At 44.5% G+C, this 22986-nt stretch overlaps 1 protein-coding gene across 2 annotated transcripts in view; it reads left to right on the forward strand.

Moving 5' to 3' along the window:
- Positions 1-22986, forward strand: part of Usp13 (ubiquitin specific peptidase 13) — a 123465-nt gene that overhangs the window by 93115 nt on the left and 7364 nt on the right. For both annotated transcript variants that reach the window (XM_052730068.1, XM_052730067.1), the window contains exons 14-20: positions 1024-1112; positions 3747-3869; positions 4425-4451; positions 5192-5335; positions 7315-7472; positions 8787-8940; positions 21625-21709. In XM_052730068.1, coding sequence (XP_052586028.1) covers positions 1024-1112; positions 3747-3869; positions 4425-4451; positions 5192-5335; positions 7315-7472; positions 8787-8940; positions 21625-21709 — 780 coding nt within the window. The remainder of the gene's footprint in view (positions 1-1023; positions 1113-3746; positions 3870-4424; positions 4452-5191; positions 5336-7314; positions 7473-8786; positions 8941-21624; positions 21710-22986) is intronic.

Raw genomic sequence — 22986 nt, forward strand, 5'->3', positions numbered from 1 at the left:
AGTTAAAAGGCTGAGAAATGATGTGGCTCATTGTTTGTTTGCATAGACAACCAAATAGAACTGGATGCTGGAAATGATTGGTGACTGAATGAGCAGGAACAAAGGCACGGATTTCATGTACAACAGAATAGTCAGCCTGTGCATAGAAGTGGTAAACCAAGCCCGGGATGTTTTGTCTTTCCGTTTGAAGTGAACTCAGAGTTAACGTATTCATTTTAAAATGTAAGGTTTAGGAAGCTCGAGGGATGCTTCAGCAGTTAAGAGAACTCGCTGCTATTGCAGAGGACCAGGGTTTGGTTCCCAGGACCCACGGGGTGGCTTATAACCACCTTTAGCTCCAGTTCCAGAGGACATGACCCCATTTTCTTGCTTCTGCAAAGACCAGGCACAAATGTGGTGAATATACACACATGCGGGCAAATACTCATACACATAAACTAAAATCTTCTCAAAAGGAAGGCTTAGATTTAGATAGTTTAGATAATTACTCTGAAATGGAGCTGTCTGTAGGACTCATGCTACTAGGGATTCAGGTATTTGAAGAGACTCTGTAAGGTCAGCCTAAACCCAATTTTGGTAAGTCTCCCCTGCGCCAGCCATTGCCGGGAGGCAATCATTCTAGGCTGCAGTGAAGCCAGGCTTCTGTGAATCACTTTGAGAACGTCACAGACACGGTGCATGCTTGACTGGAACACCTACAAGTGCATGCATGGAAACCCTGGAAGATGCTGGGAAACCAAATGACGTAAAAGCACTTTTCAGAACGTCGCAGCCAAGCAGCTGCTGCGAAGCGGCCACACGCCATGCTCGCTATGTCCTCCATTCGGTGTTTTCTTTTGTGGAGAGGCCAGGAGGGTGGAGCGAGTGTGCGAGTAGCTGTGCACTTGACTGTGGTCCAGTTCCTCCTCACAGGGCAGTCCTGGGCATTGCCGGGCGCCGCAGACAAAGCTGCCTGTGTGCCTAGACTGCGTTCGCCTTTCCTTCTGCCTTGTTTGATTGATCTCCTCCCCTTGTGTTTCCCAGAACATCTCGCTTTGCCTCATTCCCCGAATACTTGGTAGTGCAGATAAAGAAGTTCACTTTTGGTCTTGACTGGGTTCCCAGAAAATTTGGTAGGTATCCTTTGCATGCTTTTGTTTAAACTATAGAGTGAGCCCCTTAACAAGACATGGCATGTGGAAGAGGCTGTGGGAACATCTGCCCCCATCATGCCCAACCCACTGCTTCTCTGTTAACTCCTGCCTTTCTCTGGACTCACAGCCTATGACAAACACCAACAATAAGAAATGCCGTAGGCTAACCACCCCTTCACTACTGAGCCCTGGAAGGACCAGGCTTTAAGAGGGAAAGTGCAGTCCTCACGATGGCACATCCCAGATGTTACTGTGCATAGTTATCACTTGGGATCCTTAGAAAATGCAGATGCTAATTGGCAGATGCAGGGTGGGCTGAGAGACTGTGTTCCGAATCCACCCCACTTTTCTCTGGACTCACAGCCTTGGGTTGGCATTGCTAGTCTAGACACCACCCTTGGAGTAGTAGGTAGCTGGAGGTATACGCTCCTCTTAGCAGCCTTCCCCTGCCTCTGAGACACAGTAGGTGCTGCTGACATTCATCTAAATCATACAAATTTTACTAACAGTCATGTGGAAACAGTTGCTTTGCACAGTTGAAAGAAGGACATAGTTTGGCCTTCACTGGACTTTCTTCTCACCCATGTGCAAGGCGCTTGGTCATTGTGGAAGGCTTATTTTCCAGACAAGGCATAAAGGCCATTTTCTCCACTACCGGGGTTGAATCTGATGGGTCTTAATGGCTCCAGAATGTGGAAAAATGTATATTTTGCCCTGTATAGCTTCTCAAGCAAGGACTTCAAACTGTTTGCCAGTCTCTTACAGATTTGTGTTTGAGCACTTCTGTAAGAAGCATTGCAAGTCTTCAGAGTCATCCAGATCCTGGTGGAAGGGCACAGGGAGCGAGGAGGAAAACCAGTCAGGGTGATTTTCTAGGGAGCCTGGTGCTGGTGGGCACACAGTGACTGTTTGCTCATCCTTTGTGCTGGGCTAGTCCCGGTGTTCAGGAGACCCTTGACTTTCTTGCTGGAAGAGTTTAGGGAGCAGAGAAGGTCTGAGGGCAGGGCGCTAACCACTCTGTTCTCTACTGGCTTCTGGGAGGGACTCGATACTTGAAATAGGAAACTTTGGGCTGGTTTGCACAGTCTTTCTTTCTTTCTATCTTTCTTTCTTTCTTTCTTTCTTTCTTTCTTTCTTTCTTTCTTTCTTTCTTTCTTTCTTTCTTTCTTTCTTTCTTTCTTTCTTTCTTCCTTTCTTCCTTTCTCTCTTTCTCTCTCTCTCTTTCTCTCTCTCTCTCTCTCTCTCTCTCTCTCTCTCTCTCTCTCCCTCCCTCCCTCCCTCCCTTCCTTCCTTCCTTCCTTCCTTCCTTCTTTTTTTTTGTTCTTGGAATTTTTGTGAAGGAACAAAAATGAAATCAGATTTTATTGACTGAGTTTAAAGAAGTCTCAGGGAAGGCCTGGGCTTTTCTCTTGAGGAACAGTTATATCAATTTGGTGAGTCTTACCTTGTGTTTAGATTTACTGGTCCTTAAAATTTAACTTTTCAAACTTAGCTTTTGTTCTTGGGTTATTGTTTCATTTATACTTATTTATTCAGTTTGTTTTTTGAGACAGGATCTCATGTAGTCCAGGATGGCCATGAATTTACTGTGTAGATGAGGCTAGCCTTGAACTTCTGATCTTTCTGCTTCCATGTCCCAAGTTCTGTGTTTACAGGCATGTGCTACCATGCCCAGCCTGCTTTGTTGTCTTAAGTAGGGTTTACATATCTGGCATCATTTGGAGGCAGTTATTCTTCAGGCCTGAAGGACATAACCCTGACTTGCTCAAATGGAAGCTTTAAAAGCCAAATAGCAGCTGAGCCAAGAGGGTTTTATTTTCCTCCCAGAGCACCAGGGGTGAGCACTTAAGATTTAGTCAAGTTCTTTTGAGCTTTATAATTTATAACTTAGAATCATCATAGTATCTGTCACGATTTGAAAAAAGTATAAACAAGGAGTTTTCAAACTTAAATGTGAACCAAGGTCAGGGAAGCAACATGTAGGAAAGAAGAGCTGCTGGGTAGAGGGGTGCACAGCCTATTCTCCTGACGGGCATACACAGCCTGCTCTCCTGACGGGCATACACAGCCTGCTCTCCTGACGGGCATACACAGCCTGCTCTCCTGGTGGGCTCCACCGTGTGTAATCGCATAGGTCAGAGAGGCATCCTCTCCCATATGCATGATGTGCACGTTTGGGGCCGTCCAGAGCAGTGGGGTCAGTGTGAAGTGGTCACAGAGGCCACCACTGTCCACAATGGAAGCTAAAGGGAGGCTCAGGCAGTTAACACAGGAGAATGTGCTGCAGCTTCATGGTTTTAGAAATCCAGAAGTCTAAATTTTAAAATTGAATCTTGCCCATATTTTAAAAATGCAAAATGGCATGTGTCCAGATAGCCTAGCTGCAAGTCTGTGACCTCTGGCTTATCTGACTGTTGCTGTCCAGTGTGACACCTATGTCCCACCACTCTCTGCCCTTGTCCTGAGCCCTCCATTAATCTCTTATGTGGCTTGACAAATCTGCTAAGTCCCTTAGTTTGTCTAGATACATGCAAGTAGTGAACACAAGCGGATTTATAATGAGCTGACTGTGGGCTCTGGAGTGTCCAGTGAATATAATCCTTTGTTTTGCAGATGTTTCTATTGATATGCCAGACCTACTAGATATCAGCCATCTCAGAGCCAGGGGCTTACAGCCAGGAGAAGAGGAACTTCCAGACATCAGTCCCCCTATAGTCATTCCTGATGACTCCAAAGGTACTGTCTCCTACTGGAAGGATATTCTCTCCCTACCACCCTCCTCCAGCCAGGAACAGCCACTGTTCCACCATTAATCTGCTTCTTGTGAGGTCATCAACCTAGACACATAGGAATGAAGCATGGCTGCCACTCTACACTTGAAACACATACACTAGGAGTCATTGATTTGGGTCCTGGTGGCAGGTGGCTCCTGACAGGGCTTCCAGACTGACAGTGGTGAGCAACAGGGAACCAGGGTGGTTTTTCACACGGCTCCTACCAATAATGTTCAGGCTGGAACCCTTGATTTGCAAGTAGACAGTGTTCTTAGAAATAAATGCAGGGAAATCATTTCGCTCACCGAGATGTCAGAACCTCTGTTTTATTTGTGTCTAAGTGCCCGAAGGCTGCTGTTTCCCCTCATTACTGTAATGAACTATGTTTTACAGGTGGTATGTGGTGGGTAAGCAGGAGTGAGAGGGTCTGAGGATGTCCTGGACTGATGCAGTTTCTTTTTTCTAAAACTATTGGCCGGGGCTAGCTCTCATTTATGACCTGTCCCTTCATTTCCAGATCGCCTGATGAACCAGTTGATAGACCGTAGGTATCTTTAAAAATGTTTTTGGTGTCTTACATTTGTTGTTAGTGTGACATGTTTTAAAATTTGTTTATTTTTATTTTATGCATAGGAGTGTCTTGCCTGCATGCATGTCTGTGTACCATGTGAATGCCTGATGCCCACAGAGGCCAGAAGAGGGTGTCAGATTCCCTGGAATTAGAGTTAGAGAGGGTTGTGAACCCCCATGTGAGCACTGGGAACAGAACCTGGGCCCTCTGGAAGAGCAGTAAGTGCTCTTAACTCCTGAGCCATCTCTCCAGCCCTCTAGTGTGATAAATTTTTCTGTGGTAGTTCAGCAAAGTAGTATTCTGTGCTGGATATATGCAGTTGTTGGAAGGGTCTGTAAGTTGAGTGAGCAACAGATGGAGACCAATGGCTTACTGCTTATGTGGCCCTTATGGCTCAGGAGGGTGAGTGTAGGCTTGAGAGCCAGCAGCCCTGTGGGGGAACCTTGGCTTTGCTGCTGAGGACTGTGTGGCCTGGAAATATTTACTTCCTACTCTATATACCTCAGCTACCTCATTTGTAAACTGAGGTAATAATATCATTTCTTATCATGAATAGCTCAATAGTTAGATGGTCTATAAAGAAGTCAAATTAAGACCCAATAAAATGGACCTGTCTTCAGGGAGTCTGTAGATAAGGGGTCAAAGAGCAGTGGAGGCGGGCAGAAGTGGAAAGTTCGGTTTTTCATGGTGGGATATCCTGCTGTGCTCTGCAGCCTCAGACATCGATGAATCCTCTGTGATGCAGCTGGCAGAGATGGGCTTCCCTTTGGAAGCCTGCCGGAAGGCTGTGTACTTCACTGGAAACACTGGAGCTGAGGTGGCCTTCAACTGGATTATCGTGCACATGGAGGAACCTGGTAGGTGGCAGTGTGGGAGCACTTTGGAGTTCATGTCCCCAAGGATGTGTCCCTAAAGATGGGTTTTCAGATTGGGCAAAGTCACAGACTTAATCTTTTAAACAGCAATTTTCTTGGACTAGCTTCCTCCTTTAAGGTGTCCACACTTGGTTGATCAAAAGATCATTAGAAAGGTGTAGTGTCTGTTTCAAGCTTGGAATAGAAAACTGAAGAAATGGAGGCCCTGTTCTTAGCTTCTTGTTTTATCTACTTTCTGAAGATGTCATTCACATATCTACCCATCAGAAGTGTACATTCACAAGGATTTTAGTCACTTCACAATTAAGCAACTGTCTAATTCTAGAATATTTTTGTATACTCAAAAGAAATACTGTAGATAGGAGCCATCTGTTGTAGTTTGAATGTAATTGGTCCCCATAATCTCATAGGGAGTGGCATTATTAGGAGGTGTAGCTTTGTTGGAATGGGTATGACCATGCTGGAGGACATGTGTCACTGTGGAGGTGGGCTTTGAGGTTTATTGTGCTCAGGAAACTGCCCAGTGTCTCAGTTGACTTCCTGTTGCCTGTATGATATAGCACTCTCAGCTCCAGCACCATGTCTGCCTGCATGCCTCCATGTCCCACCATGATGATAATGGAGTGAATCTCTGAAACTATAAGCAAGCCACCCTAATTAAATGTTTTCTTTAGAAGAGTTGCCGTGGTCATGGTGACTCTTCACAGCAATAGAAACCCTGACTAGGACACCATCTCTCCCGTTCTTGCTCTCTCTAGTACCTAACGTTCACTAACCTACTCCCTGGGTGTCCTACAATTGTTATGAATTTGCCTATATTTGACAATTCATATACATGGAGTTGTACAGCATGAGGCCTTTTGTGTCAGGTTTCCATCACTTTTCATTGTGTATTTAGGGGTCTTACACTATCGCGTGAACAGCACTTTTTTTTTTATGGCTGTATGCGTTGCATTCCACTGTACTGCTGTACCATGGTTTATTTGTGCTTTCACCTTAGAGTGAGAGTCAGTTGGATTGTTTCTACTTTTTGGCGTTTATTAATGCTGCTGTAGACAGAAACTTCTTTGCATATGTGTATTTATAATTTTTTTCTCTTGAGCAGAATTGATGTCGTTCTATGCCTAAGTTTTTAAAAACTGTCAAACAATTTTACACAGTGGCTGAACCATTGCACACTCTCACCCATGCCGAATGAGGGATCCAGATTCTCTGAATTCCCACTGTTAGCGATTTTGTTATAGTGGTTCCTGGGTGGACCCTGGTATGTCACTGTGATTTCACGAGGTAATTTCCCTATGACTGATAACACTGGGGGTATAATTAGTTTTTTGTCTTTTTATTATTAAGTTCTAAGAGTTCCTTTTAAATTCTAGATACAGGTTTCCTCTCAGATACATAATTTGCAGAGATATTTTCCTGTTCTGCTGTGTCTTTCCTTCTTTAGTGATGTCTTTTGAGTAGACACTTTTTAAATTTTGATGAGGTGTGGTACAGCTACCTTTTTGTTTTATGAATTATACTTTTTGTGTTGTATACAAGACATTCTTGCTTAACCCAGAGTCACAAAGACTGACTCCCGTGTTTTCTCATTTAATTAAAAAAATTAAAATTAATACCCTTAGTCCTGTGTTTAAGACAATGATTCACCTTGAGTTGACTTTGTGTGTTGCATGAGGAGGGACATCTGTCTTTATTATGGTTTGTATGCAGACAGCTAGTTGTCCTGCACCATTTGTTAAAAAGGCCGTCTTTTCCTGCTGAAAAGTCTGCTTGGAAATTACCTGATCTTTGACCTTTCTGACCTCCCAATTCTGTTAAATTGACTTGTATGTCTAGCCTTAGATCTGGTTCTAGGATCCCTTGATTATACAATTCTATATATTTTTCCACTTTACACCTACAATGTTTGTTTTCAAGACAAAAACCCAGAAAAATTTTAGTACAGTTATTTTCCTCAGATTTTGCTGAACCACTGGCGATACCTGGGTATGGAGGGGCTGGAGCCTCTGTCTTTGGTGCTACTGGACTGGACAACCAACCTCCTGAGGAAAGCGTAGCTATCATCACCTCCATGGGATTTCAGCGCAATCAGGCAGTGCAAGCCCTCCGAGCAACGGTGAGCACTGGGGACTGTGTGTTAGGGAATTCTGCCCTTCCTGGAGGTGGTTTCAGTTTGGTCCCTGGCAACAGAGACCTCCCAGTGTCCTTTGGTCATTTGGAGTCATCTTTGTCTGACTGTGTCCCATCATACTTTGTGAAGATTGATTTACATGTAGTACACTCAAAGCTAAACTGAATGCATGAGCAACTCGTGGTGAGCTCAGGTATGAGGGGATATGGAGCTGGGGCAATATGATCAGGATCTTGAACGTTCCTTGGTGGGGCTCACAGGTCTGTTTGGAGTTTGCCAGCTTCAGAGCAAAGTGGGTGCCAAGGTTCTGGCTTGGTAAGAAAACATTCAAGGTGAAATTATGCTGTTTTGATATCGAGACTTTGGAGAAATGTGTCTTGAAGGTTCTTGTAGAAGGTCCTTGGGATTCTCTGCTGCTGTTCCCTTCTGCAGAGAAGAATTTCTTCTGTAGTTACGAATGTCTTGATTCATCAGCAGGGACTATGCAACAATGGGATGGTGATGTAGGTATCTCTTTAATAGTCAGGGAAGTACTTTTGCTAAGACCTACCTTGCCTTGCCACATCAGAACTCATTCTGAGTGGCTGTCAGCTCCCAGGTCTTTTTGCCTGTCCTGACTAGGTGCCTGCCCAGGCCTGTTGCTGAGATCATAGTGAGTCTTGATCAGGTCATGGGAATTTTCCTTTAAAAATCTCTCTAAGCATTTCAACCAGACTTTTTCTCACTTGGGTACTTTCATGAGCCCTCCTTGTTTCATTGAAGTCTCTATATACAAATTCTTTAGCTTGTTAGTGCTGTCACAGACAGGGAAAGGTGGAAATAACTTGATGTTTAGTTGATTTGAACCATGTGATTCTACTAAAGCAACCATTAACCTAGACATTCATTTGTTCTGCATTCTTCCCATATTTAAGGCAAGGAGGTGCTAACCCCGCGTGCACATTGGCACCTTTATCTTACAAAGTATCTGCAAAAGATGCCATTGGTATATATAATTGCTGTGGCTGTAGAAAGGGCTGTGCAGAAATACCGCCCTTCCCTTGGACACTTTGCATCCCTTATCATTGGTACCAGCCTGCAATAATGCTGAACTAAGACAGGTGGAGACTTTGGAGTTCAGTTTCTGGTGACTGCAGTGGTGGGGTGTGCGTGGGAGAGTGGCAGAGTCTGAGCTCCTCACTGAGAGGTGCTTAGAGCCAATTAATTCAGGCTTCCTGCCTGGATGCTTGACACCTGGTGCAAATGTTCAGGAGGTGATGAGGCCTGGACACTGAAACATTGTGAATTTCCTTTCTTCAGAATCATAACCTGGAAAGGGCACTGGACTGGATCTTCAGCCACCCGGAGTTTGAAGAGGACAGCAACTTTGTGATTGAGATGGAGAACAATGCCAATGCAAACATCATGTCTGAGGCCAAGCCTGAAGGGCCCCGAGTCAAGGATGGATCTGGAAGTGAGTCCCTGCCCTAGACATCAGTGCAGCAGTCTGAATGTATTTCAGGTTACACCTCCCTCAGTGTACCAAACCCTTTGACAGCATTCAACTTCAGCACAGAGCTATCTTCTCATAAATGGGTATCTTGCCACTTTGGCTGCCATGGTTTTATAAAAACCTAGATAATGTAGAGTCATGCCACAGGAGTGTTGGTGTGTGTGTGTGTGTGTGTGTGTGTGTGTGTGTGTGTGTTAGGTACCAATTTAGACTTTGTATATTCCTTTCTGTGCATGCTGGATATTGGTTAGATTAGGAAAGTACTCTATCATGGAGCTACACGTCCAACCCAGCTTTGTCCCTTCCAATGAGGTTTACATTTCTTCTTGAAGCGTGGCAGCTTGGCCAAAAGAAGCATTTATATTCATAGAGGAATGCTTTGACTATGGAAAAGCAATCTTAGATCCACCATGATGCTCCTGTTTCCAGGCTGCCTGCTGGCAGTTTTCTGAAGGGCTGTTCATAGAGGTGGTGCCACAGGCAGACTAGTGTTACATCTTTCAGTCGCCAACTCTTATGTCATGGCTGGGTGCCAGGCACAGTTGTAAGCACTTTGTATGTAAACACTCCTTAAATTCTTACCATAGCCAATTTCACAGGTGAGACAATGGAGTGGGAAGATCAGGTGCAGTGCCCAAGGTCATACAACTCTTCAGAGGTGGGGACAGTTCAGATGCGTTATCCATGTTCTTACCATCATGCCATCCCATTGTCGGGCTGTTCCTTCCTGTGGGATGACTTTTAGCTCTTTAGCCTGCCATTCGACATGCCCTGCAGTCACAACCCAGCTAACCACATCTGTTACTTCTGCATCCTTCTTCCTGCAGCCTAGATGTCTGCACCGCAGCAGCACAGTACCACGCTCAGCCACCACCCCCTCTTCTTGCCTGCTCCAGGCCTTTGCCAGGCGAATCGCTGTTTGTGAAATACCCACTCCTGTCACTGGCCACACAATCTCTTCTCCTCCACTTCCTCCTGTTCTTTCTTTTCCTCCTTCCACCGACTCATGCCTTTATCCCTCTTCCTCTATAAAATGGGAATTTACTCACTAAAACTCTTCATTCTGGCTAATTAGGAAAAGGATAAAACACGGTTCTCCCAAATTCTATGTTCATCTACAAAGTCTTGTGTTTTGTTCCAGAATGCAGTAGTCCCAAACATAGGATGCTCTAATAGACGTGCTCTCGGTGATTCCTAGCAGAATTTGTTCCACACTCTGTGACCACTGGTCCACTGCTTTGTAGATGTCCATCATGGTCTTTGGAGATGCTGAGTCCTTTTGGCAGAAGGATGGACTTCAGGATTGGATTGTTGTAAAGCTGCCACGACATTAGGCTTGGGTGGTGGGGGCTCTGATCCTCAGGGTTTCCTTTCTTCTGAGGGGTCATTAATGACAGAAACAGACACATAATCCCTCAGGCTTACTGTGCCTTAGGGCCATGTGAGGATACTCCCATCTTGCTGCATATTGAATTTTGCCCTTGAAGGACACCATAAAATTTATTTCAAGTATCTTTAAGACACTTGGGTTGGACCATGGAGTTGAGGGTGCTGGTGGGGAAGGAGGACTCTCAGAAGTGTTATGAAAAGGTCCATGGTAAATGTGTCTATATTCCAGCCTCAGAGCAGAGAGAAGGGATTGTCAGAGCAAGCTGGTTAGCAAGACCAGCCATATAGGTGAGCTCTGGGTTTGACTGAGAGAGCCTCAGTGAATGAGGTGGAAAGGCAACCCAGAGCAAGTCCTGATGTCAGCGTCAGGCCTTTACATGCACATGCACCCACACTCTACACCCTGCACACACGTGAAAATGGAAAAGGAAAAGAATACAAATGATGTAACGAGCTGTGCAAGGCCTTCAGCTGATTTCTTTTTTAAACTAAGCTTCTGTAAGTGAGGTTTTCAAGTGAGAGATGCAAACTTTGAAGGCTTCAGCAGCTCCCTGTCACACGACCTCTAGAAACAACATGTACTCACTGGCCACCCCTCCCCTAGTGGGGCTTGGAGTTGATCTTTCTTACCCAGTTTTCTCTTGTGAATGGCTTCCTCATTTCCTTTGGCCATTTCCCCATTTTTTATTGAGGTTTTCAGGTGCACTTAAAATTGATCAGCATGAGAATTTCTTGTTATAGATTAGTTTCGGCACACCTCAGAGCTTTCTGAAACTAAATCTTTTGGGCAGAACAATGCTACACTTCTCCATCGGTTCCTTCCTCCTACCCCTGCGGAGCTCTCTGGTTTTCTTTATAAACAATCATTATGTTTGTGGCTTAGTGTTTATCAGAATGATATTCCTTTAAAATTTTTATTTAAAATGTTTTCCTGTGTATTGTTTCAGTTGTCACTGACCTATGGTGAGTGGTCAGCATACAAATCATTGAGATAATGAAATGAATGCAAGGGGGTGGCATTCCTTCGACTACTGAGTGTTGTATGGTTGTTGGCCTTGTGGTAGGCTGTTCTGTAGGGTTTGATTGTAATTACATTGAACACAGAGGTTAACCAGGGGAGATGTGTGTTCTGTTCAAGTATATTGTTTTAAATTCCCAAGTCATTTCTGCCCGTGTTAACTGGTGAGTTGGTTGAGATGTTTGACTTAGATGTAGTGAATGACATTCAAAATAAGATTTCCCTATTTGAGGAGCTGAATACTGGGGAGCATAACTTGTGTAAGCAAAAATAAAATATTATTTCACAAAATCTGGCAACTACTGGGATGGAGGTGGGACTGACCCTAACCAACGCAGTCAGGATGCAATAGCTTTTATCTGAAAGGTCCCAGGTCCTGGCTTCCTGGGGGTGGGTCTCTTACCTGAGAAGGATGAAAAGGAGATGAGGTCAAGCATGTGGGTCACATACAGGCAAGATGGCCTGTGTTCAACTGAGGCTTCAGTTTACCAACAGAAGGGAATTGGTACCGACTAGAGAGACCAAGCTCTTTTGGTACTTTTACTGTGGAGACAGGAGCAATAGTCTGCTCACCCTAAATAGGGCACTAATCAAATGGTTCCACCCGAGTCAAGCCTACTGAACCTGTGAGTTTATTGGGATTAATTACAGGAACACAAGGAAGGCAAAGGTAGCTACATCATTAAAAAGCCCATCCCACTCTGGGTGAAGACCTAATGCTGCATCCCTGGAGCACAGCTTGTAGGCTGCTCCACTGGAGAGTCTCCTCTCCCCAGCAATTGCTCACTGCTCTAGAACCTTGGGGAAGGGCTTGTGAGTCCTGTAAGTTCCAGAGTTTTCTGAGCCTTGTGAGTTTCATTGGCTTCCTCAGTTGTAAGAACCTCTGCTCCCTCTCTGTAGGGAATGTTTTAATTTCAAGGAGATAGTTACATGACATTTCCCAACATACAGAGAGATTCTAATTGATTTGCCAGGGCAGGCTCCTGGTGTTGTCATCTTATCCGAGGGACTTCAGGTGCTTAAGCTGCTGCTGAAGCTGTCCCATTAGGGACAGAGGAAAATAGCCAAGGCTCAGGAGTTGGGTGCCGCTGTCCTCTTGTGGCTTTTGTTTCAGTCCCACTCTCAGACAGGCTCTCCCCAAAAGCTCCAGGATGGCCTCCAGGGTCCTCCTTCACAGCTGTGTCTTGCTGGTTGTGACCAGCACAGAGAGGTTTGTTCCAGCCTTCTCAGGTTCCAAAAGTCTGTGTTCTGTCATACGCTCTATTCAGGTGATGTGCCCCACACAGGAAGCTCAGAGGTGAGCTGAGAAGAGCAGGGTGGGTCTTCTGAAAGCCTGGTTCTGATGTAGGCTGGGCCAGCAGAACTTTTCTTCAAAACATGTCAGGAATGCAAATGGTTGGGCCCTACTCAGATCTGCCAAATTTGGGACTCTGGGGCACCCAGTAACACACATGGCTCAGCAAGTCTGCCAGGAAATGCAGTCTTTCCCTGAGAACCAGCCCTGGAAAGCACTGTCAGGGTAATACAGCTGTAAGAAAGTAGAGAATGAGCCGGGCGGTGGTGGCGCACGCCTTTAATCCCAGCACTCGGGAGGCAGAAGCAGGCGAATCTCTGTAAGTTCGAGGCCAGCCTGGTCTACAGCACGAGATCCAGGAAAGGCGCAAAGCTACACAGAGAAACCCTGTCTCGAAAAAACCAAAAAAAAAAAAAAAAGAAAGAAAGTAGAGAATGGCCTCCAGAACCTTCCACACTAGGTTAGCACTGCACAGTAAGGTAAGTGCCTGACTCAGAAGTGAGTACTGCCAAGATAGAGGTGAAAAGAGGACTTGTTCAGGGTCTTCTTGTAGAGGATTTATGGGTTATGAAGAGCTACAGGCTGAGCATCTTAAAATTTGAAATTCCAAATACTTCCAAGTCCAAAAGTTTTGAGTATTGACATGATGCCTCAAATGAAAAATGTTACACCTGAGCTTCTGTGATGGTGTCTTAGTGTTCTGTTGCTGTGAGGAGACACCATGACCATGGCAACTCTTATAAAGGAAAACAGTTAATTCAGAGGTTTAGTCCATTATCATCATGGTGGGACATGGTAGCATGCAGGCAGGCAGATGCTGGAGAAGGAGCTGAGAGTGCTACATCTTGCAGGCAATAGGAAGTGAACTGAGACACTGAGCAGTATGTTGAGCATATATGAGACCTCAAAGACTGCCTCCATAGTGACACACCTCCTCCAACAAGGCCACACCTCCTAATAGTAGCTACAGTCAGAGGCAGGCACACTTTTTTTTTTAATGTGTATGAAACAAGGGAATTTTGTGTTTTATCTTAGGTCCCAACATTTGCAATATTTAAGAATAAAACAAACAGAAAACAAAAAAATATCTGTAGTTTGGACACTTCTGGTCCCAAGTATTTTGGGTAATAGATAATGAACCAACTGATGCTCCCGTCTTTCTGACTGAGCAAGAATGTCACTGCTTGGGAAGGGCCACTTACACTCTCAGCCCTTCATGAAGCAGCTGCTGTCCTCTCAGCCTCGTCTGCCATGGGCTTCCTCCTTTTCTGCTCAGCAGGAGGGTCTGGTGCCACCACATGCTCTCCCTTTCTCCTTGTTTCTCTCAGGGTTTCATCTAGTTTTGTGTTTTATATGGGGATGGATGTGAAGGCCTTCATTTCACTAGGCTTACTCATCACTGGGCCCTTCACATTTTAAACCTAGCACCTCATTTTCTGTTGATTTTGAACATTTTCTAGACTGAGAAACCAGGCCTTTACTCTGGCCTATCTGGGCTCCCTCTCCTACAAATCCATCCCCCTTCTATGTTGCACTTAATGAGTGTGTAACGTTTTAAAGAGCCCACTGATTGCTGGTGTAATTAACATATGATTACACTGTGAGTGCTTCAAGTCTGCACCCCTCCAGCATTGCTGTTGTGGTTCAGACAGCCTCAGCAGCAGCTGAGAGTTTTCAACCAGGAAGCAGAGACTTACTTCATCCTCTCAGTACTTGGGCACCCAAACTTCAGAGCTCCCACCCCGAGGGGTAGCTAACCCCACAAAAGACCATTCTCTGGAGTCAGTTATTTTACATCCAAGAATGAATGCCTGAGGACCCTTATATTTGGAATCCATGCGGTCTTGGTAATGTGAAGCCTTATAAGGTGGGTTATAGGGATACAGCTCAGTGTTAGAGAGCTTGCTTAGCACATGTGAAAGCCCTGGTTCAATCCACAGTAACACAGACAGATGGACATGCAGGACTTTGTGGTCTGTGCATATACACAAGCAAATGCCATGGGCTCTATTCAGAAAGTGGTGTCTCAGTACTCCAGGTGGAGTGTGTCGCTTTATCATGCTCATTAACATTTGTGCAGGCCCAGCGAGACTGGAGACTGGAGACCAGAATTTTTAGGCTCAAGAACAAGAGAAATGAAACCAAAGCAAATAGTTCTGAACATACAGGCTAAGCCCCACGAAAAAGGAAGAGAGCACCCTCTGACAGAACTCCAGGGACTTTTCTGTAGTCCTGCCTTGAGCAATGGGCAAGTAGCTCACCATAGCAATGGCTGCATTTCTTCGTCGTTAACCACACTCACTACACAGATACTCTGATTGTATGGCAGCCTGGCCAGCCTTGTGACAAGCACAGGTCACTGAAGCTGTTAGAACTTATGAGTTGGTGTGGAAAACAGACCTCTTGTGTGTAGCAGACTAAGACCCCGAGGTTAGTTTACCTTCTGTCCTTTTGGGGGACACGCAGCAATCTCATTTGCTTAGCTGGCTTATTGTTGGAGACATTATGGCAGAGGCACCTGGCTTTTATGCTCTTGAGTTCCATGGCTAAGACTGTTGGGAGAGTGAGTGAGTAGGGAAGATCACATGCTACACTTTCAATGGGTAACAGGCTATGAGCTAAAGCTCCAGTGATCTGTCCAGAATTGCCATGGTGTCACCAATCCCTGTCTCAAAGGCTGTTGATGGCGTCAGCTGGATTAAGGTAGCCAGGCTTCCTAGTTTCTGAAAAGCGATTGAGCCTCTGTTAGCATTGGGATGTAGATGTCAAAGGTGTTCCCCACAGTACAGCTAATGGGAGTGAACCACTGAGCTCCACAGCCTCTAAATGGCCTAGTAGCTTTTTCTTCTCTTCAGTGCAGACTGGATTCATGCCCCTAGGAGACACTGGTGCTTGTTGTGTATAGTAATTGCTTATGACAGTAGGTCCATACCAAGGTGCTCCAAAGCTGGAGTTGATTAGTGTAATGACATGTAGTTAAAGTGTGATTTTCAAGAAGGCAAAGTCATGACTTTGAATTTGAAATGAACATAACTCTCAGATCAACCAGTCGGACATCACCACTGTGTAGCACATCAGAATAACAAATCAGATATTTGTTTTTATTTCCTATTTTGTAGTGCTCAGAATAGAACCCAGGGTCTCGTGCACACCAGGCAAGAGGTCTATTTCTGAGTTACTGTTCTAGCCCAGGATGCTGGGCTACTTAAGAAAGAGTTAACAGGGGGCTGGAGCGATGGCTCAGAGATTAAGAGCACCGACTGCTCTTCCAGAGGTCCTGAGTTCAATTCCCATCACCCACATGGTGGCTCACAACCATCTGTAATGAGATCTGGCGCCCTCTTCTGTGTATATAATAAATAAATAAATCTTTAAAAAAAAAGAGTTAACAAAGAAAGGTTAGGGTGAGCTTGTCTGAGTTTGGCCAAAGGCTGATGTGTTCAAACTGTGTACCCATGAGCTTATGTGTCCCATGGGACAGAAACCATAACTTCAAAGTTCAGGACTTCAGCAATAAATGGCGAGAGGAGCCAAGCTGACCTTTTCGACTGGGAGCGGCAGACCTGCTCGAATGTCATCACTTCTGGGAATTTTGAGTTGCTAGAGTGCAACCCTAACCTGTGATTTCAGAGTCTGACAGACACGTTCACAGCTGAGTCATAACTCCTCTCACCAGAGAAAAAGCAGGCTGTCGGGCAGACTTCGAGTCATGGAATCTCTATCTTGAGGGTGATCTCTGGGTGACCTTTACTCCACATGACATTCAAATGCTGTCAGCCTCTTTGACCTTTGAACTTCCGTGGAATTTTCCTGACAGATGCTTTCTCAAAAAACAATAGTATAGAGTACAGTTGGTGTTACGTTGGATGGGGATAGTGGTGGTACCATGTGATATTAAAAAAACCAACAAAACCAACCCTTCCTTATTTGAAAGACTGAGATGGTTTTCATAAAGTTCAAGCAGAGCACCTTCTATGAGGTGAAGAGTGCTTGTTTCACGTGTAGCTTGAGCCTGGTCGTTTAGATGCTTCTCTCCAGATGGTGGACCTAGCAACATCTTAAGCACCTCAAATTATTCCATGTACTTTGAGTGTTTTTCTGTTGAATGTTACCATTTCTGAACCATTTGTTTTTGACTCAAGCTGCCTTTTCCCTCTGCCTCGGGAGGAACATGCGTGATGAGGCTGTTGTTTGGGGTGGGATCTCAGGGGACATGGAGAAGAACCAAGTAGCTTTCCCATTGGCTCTGCTCTTCCCAATCCTTTTGGGAACAGATACAAGTCCGCATCTCTAGCCTACTTAGCTTCTGCAGATGTGTTTGAAAGAAAGTCTCTCTTTTGCTGTCAGTCCCTAGCAGGAGGTTTTGAATAATGCATGTGGAAGTTGCTGATATTGATAAACATGGCGAATTTAAATTATGAGACTGAGATTCATGCTAAACTTCAAATTCTTATTTTTATGATGCTGAGTGTACATACTTTAATTTTTTTATGGTTCTGACTATACACATACATTTAGTTCTTTACTGAAGAGGGGAAAGCACCTCTGGGGACTGTGCTGGCTAATTTTATGTTAACTTGACACAAGCTAGAGTCATTTGGGAAGAAAGAATCTTAATTGAGAAAATGCCTCTAGAGGATTGGCCTGTAGGCAAGTTTGTGGTAGATTTTCTTGATTGATGTGGGAGGGCTCAGCCCACTGTGAATGTTGCTACCTCTGGGTAGGTGGCCTTGGATGGTATAAGAAAGCAGGCTGAGGAGCCATAAGGAGCAAGCCAGTCAGCAGTGTTTCTCCATGGCCTCTGCTTCAGTTCCTGCTTTTAGGTTCCTGCCTTGAGTTACTGCCCCAACTTCTTTTGATGATGGACTGTGACCTGAGAATCATAAACTAGAATAAACCCTTTTCACCCCAAGTTACTTTTGGTCGTGGTGTTTTATCACCTCATTAGAAAACTAGCCAAGATAGGAGTTAATAGTGTGGCTCTATTGATAACATTTGGGTGTGTGTCTGTCTCACTTCATCTGGCTGAGCATTCTGCTGTGTGGGTATATGAACAATATGTTTTGGAGTGGGGAGTGCTCCTTTGGTGCTCTAATTGAATGCAGAAATTACTGTTTAGGGAACAGTTGCTCCCCTCATGAACTATAGAGTGAGCTGCATTTGGGGATAGCAGCATTGTGTCTCTTCAGCTGAAAATTTGGGATTTGATATGAAATTATTCCAAAGGTGTTTGCCTACAAAACCACTTGGCATTAAGGAATGGTTTCCCCCATTGCCTTCCCAGCCTACTGAGGCAGAGTGGGTTCTTAGTGTGGGAGGGAGGCTCAGAGGAGGGCAGACAAATGTAAAATCTCTGGATACCTTTTTTGAAAATTGAATCCCAGGTATGATGACTGTCATTGCAACTGTTTTGCCTGTTGGCAGAAGTTTCTGTCCTGCCAGCTGCTCTCAAATAACCACACAGAGACTTATTAATGATAAGTGCTCAGCCAATAGCTTAGGCTTGTTACTAGCTAGCTCTACCAACTTACATTAACCCATATTTCTTATCTATGCTCTACCACATGGTGGTACCTTTTTTTTTTTTTTTTTTTTTTAGCACAGTATGTTCATCTCCTGCTTCCTCTGTGTCTGGCTGGCAATTCCACCCTTCTTCTTCCCATGTTCTCTCAGTCTGACTCTCCCACCTAGCTATTGGCCAGTTAGATGTTTATTAAACCAATGAGAGCAACACATATTCACAGTATACATAAGGGTTATTCTACAGCCTTTGCCTAATTTCTAATTTCTAAACTGGGATTATATTTCAACCAGTCAATATGATGGCAACAGAAACTTAGCAGTTGATTAATTTCCTGTTAATATTGATTTACCAGCATATACCTAAATTTACATGTTGGTATGAGGTTTAGAAAAATATACAATATAAGAAGTTAAAGAAGCAAGTGTGGACATGAGAAAAATTACCCCTTTCAGTTATTTATTAAAACATTCAACAACCTCATGAAAATCACTTTTTTTCCTGTGCCTAGAATATTTCAAGAAAAACTCCAAACTCTCTGTCCTTGTCAAGTTGTGTTTTAGACTGGGCTAACAGTTGGTAGATGATAAGTAGATGCTCAAAAAGTATGTGGCAGTGTGTGGCATTTTGTGTTGTTTGGACCATAAGGCAGGGTGAGAGAGATGAGGAGGGAAAGAGGTGAGTATTTGATGAGGTGGTTCTGATGAGGTGGCATCTGACCTGCAACCTTGAGTCATGTGAGGATTGAAGGACAAAGTTGTGCTAGAAGGAATGGTAGGTGTAGAGGCTTGAGGACAGAGCTCACTGGGTATGCTAGATGCCTGGCTAGGGGCCAGAGTAGCTAGAGTGAAGTAAGGGGAAAGATGGGAAGAAGTGGGGAGAATTTCATGAGCTGTTGCAAGAATCGGAAGTTCCTAAGGTCTGTTGGAAGTCACAGGAAGGCATTGGGAGGACTAATGAGCACAATTTGACTTCCATTAAAAAAGAATAAGGAAAGTAAAAGACAGCTTTGGGAGCTGAGAGTAGTCCACGTCATCAGAGACAAGGGAAGGACAGAGAACACTTAAGAGACTTGTAATCTGTCCCGAGAAGGGTGATGGTGACACGGACCCAGGAGCACGAGTGGGGGAGGGTGTGATGGCTGGGTTCTGGATCCGTTTTGAAGGAGATGATGCTAATGATTTGGCTAGGTAGAAGGAGCAAGAGAGATACCAAGATTTTTGACTCAAGTTACTAGAAGAATGGACTTGCCACTGATTGAGATGGTAAGGCTGAGGGGAAGCTGTCAACAAACTAGGAATAGTAGAAGGAAACTTCCTCGACCTAATAAAAGGTATCTAGGTGACATAGTCTTACATGCAGAAAACCTTAAGGACTCTATTCAGGCTCTTAGAACTGGTAACTAGGCACTGCAAGGTTGGCTGGAAATAAGAGCAAGGTACAAAATTCAGGGTTATGCTGTTGTTTTATTTTCTTTCTTTTTTCCTTCCTCCTTTCTTCTCTCTCTCTCTCTCTCTCTCTCTCTCTCTCTCTCTCTCTCTCTCTATTTTTTATTTATTTATTTTTTTGCTTTTTTGAGTTAGAGTTTCATCTCAAACTCTGTATCTTCCTGCCTCAGCCTCCTGAGTTCTGGGATTGCAGGCATGCTCCCCCATGCCTGGACAGTTTTATGCTATGTATGAAGGATTAGCATTCTAGAAATGAAACTATGAAAGCAATAGCGTTTGCTCTAGGAGACTGGGTAGGATTAACCAGAAAAAGGATGTCTGCATAGAGAGGAAGAAATAAATATCTGGTATCAAAGCTACAGGAACCGACTTTGGTAGGTAAGGAGATGAGGGGGTGCCAACAGATGGGACAGATAGGAGACCACAAGTGTGGGTTCTGGGTAGCCAAGAGGTCATATCTAGGGACAAGTATTTGGAGAAGAAGTATTTGATCAGCAGGTAAAAAGCAAGTGGGAGAGAAGGGAAGAGGAGAGTGAGATGAGGCTGAGTCCAGAACTTTCTTTTTTTGGAAAAAGATAATGAAAAATTGGGTATTAAAAATGGATATGCAAGCCCATTTTTGTGCCTCTTACTCACATAGGAATAGTTCCCACTTGTAGTCTGAAGGTTTCTCTGGTCCTGTCCTGCCCTGTGGTCAGGACGAATCTCTCCCTTCTGCTTTCTGTAGCCATTTGATTCCAAGTAAACACACAGAGGCTTATATTACTTTCAAAGCCTATGGGTCAGGCTTCTTCCTAGCTAGCTCTTATATCTTAAAGTAACCTATTTCTATTAATCTATGTTTTGCCACGTATTCTGTGGCTTTACCAGTCTGCTGGCATCCTGCTTCTCCTTTAGTGGTGGCTGGCGTCTCCTTCCTCTTTCCAGAATTCTTTTAGTCTGCTCACCCCACCTATTCTTCCTGCCTAGCTACTGGCCAATCAGTGTTTTATTAAACCAGTGTACAAAAGCATTATCCCACAGCACCCACTAGTGACTGTGAAAGTCTGCAAATACTTGCTCTGCCTTCTAGTTACCTCATTATCATCTGTAACAGTTTGCTGAGGGCGTAGGGACTTGTCCATGGATTCACTTTGTGCTGTGTGAGTCCAGGATTAGTAGCGGCAACATGAACTGAAATTAACTCAGCAAGAACTTGATCAGAGCACTGAGCTTGGTGACAGAGGCTACTGAGAAGAGAATAGAGATAGCCCCGCTCTCTACGGGGTCGACACATCCCCAGAAAAGCAGGAAGCTGATATCCTCTGATGCCCATAGGTTGTAGCATGAGTCAGTCAGACATCCTGTGTGAAGCATTGGCCCTTTCTAAAACTAACAGCAATGTTCTTCCTCACATTCCTGACAGTTCATGACATTTGACTCTAAATTTCACAAAGCTCTTCAACGTGGGTGGTGTTTAAGTTTCCCATACCTTCCTCCTTCCCTCCAACCTTCTTTCTCCTTTTCCTAACCCCCTCTTCTCTGCCCTCCTTCCTCTTCTCCTCTCTCCTTTCCTTTTCTCCCTTTTCTGTTTTCTTCCAACTCAGTGATAGAAACAGACTCAAAAAGATGGAGCAACTTTTCCACCCTCGTGCATCGTTCAGACCTGCGAGCGTGCTGCAGACTGGGGGGTCGGGTGGGCGTCCTGCTTCTGGATTTGAGTTTAGCATCAGCAGAGCTTGCTGTGCTTTGACAGTTTATTCCTGCTTGCTGGTGGGGTTCCATATCTGTGTGTGTGTGTGTGTGTGTGTGTGTGTGTGTGTGTGTGTGTGTGTGTACATGTGCGTGTGAACACGTGATCAACAGCATGGTTAACTGACTTGAATTGTGAGTCCAGATAGTCAGTTGTGGGTCTCCTCTTGGCTCCAGGTGCTGTTCAGAAGCATATTGGGTTCTTGACTGCTGCCTTGTAACTGAATTCTTTTCTTTTCCCTAGTGTACGAGTTATTTGCATTCATCAGTCACATGGGGACATCTACAATGAGTGGCCATTATGTCTGCCATATCAAAAAGGAGGGACGGTGAGTCTTGTTTAGAAAGATGGTGGATAGCTGGGGTGTTGAGCCCCTCCTGGGTTCAACTCTTGTACTAGTATTTTCTATGTTGTTTCTGGTTCTCAAGTCAAACTTGGGAGATTTGCAAAGAGGTAGGAATGAGGTGACATAACCTCACACCTTCTCCTTGGGGGTTCTCCCTTCTGTTCCTGCTGAGGCCTGTGCTGGGCTTTCCTGCTTGTTCACATCACATGGACAGTGGCATAACACATATGCTTGCCCCCCCAGGTAGAGTGTTGACCTTTCACCCATGTCTCCCATGACCAAGACAGTTTGTTCCTGTCCAGACTCAACTGTTTTTTCCTTCCTTCCTTCCTTCCTTCCTTCCTTCCTTCCTCCCTCCCTCCCTTCCTGCCCCGTCCCTCCCTCCCTCCCTCCCTCCCTCCTTCCCTTCCTCTCTCTCTCTCTCTCTCTCTCTTTCTTTTTGTTTTTTCAAGTCTTTTAGCTTCTCAGCTTGATCAGTAGAGTCAAGCAGAGAACATAGGTCTGTGATTGGAAATAAGATATTAACAAATTCAAAAGGCTGCTGAAAATGAAGCAGTGTTTAACATACCATTCTGTAGAAGGGGATACAGCATAGAGAAAAGGCAAACATGGCTGGTGGACTCATCTGGTGCAAGACAGTGGTTTTTCAAGTTGCCTAACTGGCAACTTCTGTTGGCCGGGTCTTGTCCCAAACTCCTTATCTCATTGGCTTGGGACACAGAGCCTTATCCAATGAACAGTTGAGACTGCCCTTTCTTGGGATTAGTCTGTAGCAGAAGACCTGTTCCTTTCTAAAACCCCTAAATGCACCTCGTGCTGAAAATGGACAGTCCGTTTTTTTTTTACACAGGAACTTACATACATGATAACCTCAAGGAATGGCCTAATTAGAGAAATCAGTACAAATAATTGTAACAAATCAGGACAGTACAAAACAATGCAAAGAATATGTATTTTGTAATTGTAAGGACAGCCATTGTCTGCATATTGATATCTTTCTTTCTTTTTTCTGTTGGCATCATTGGGGGAGGACACACATACATACACACACACTCACACACACACACACACTCACACACAGTCATACACACACACTCACACACACACACACTCATATACACATACACTCACACACATACACACACTCACACACCCATACACACACACACACACACACACACACACACACACACACACACACACACATTTGTGCACATGTACTTTCACCTTTTTGAAATCTTAGAGTATGTGCAGGGAGT

The sequence above is a fragment of the Peromyscus californicus genome, unplaced genomic scaffold (genome assembly GCF_007827085.1).
Source record: "Peromyscus californicus insignis strain IS unplaced genomic scaffold, ASM782708v3 Scaffold_9__1_contigs__length_137607984, whole genome shotgun sequence".
In the NCBI taxonomy this organism is placed as follows: Eukaryota; Metazoa; Chordata; class Mammalia; order Rodentia; family Cricetidae; genus Peromyscus; species Peromyscus californicus.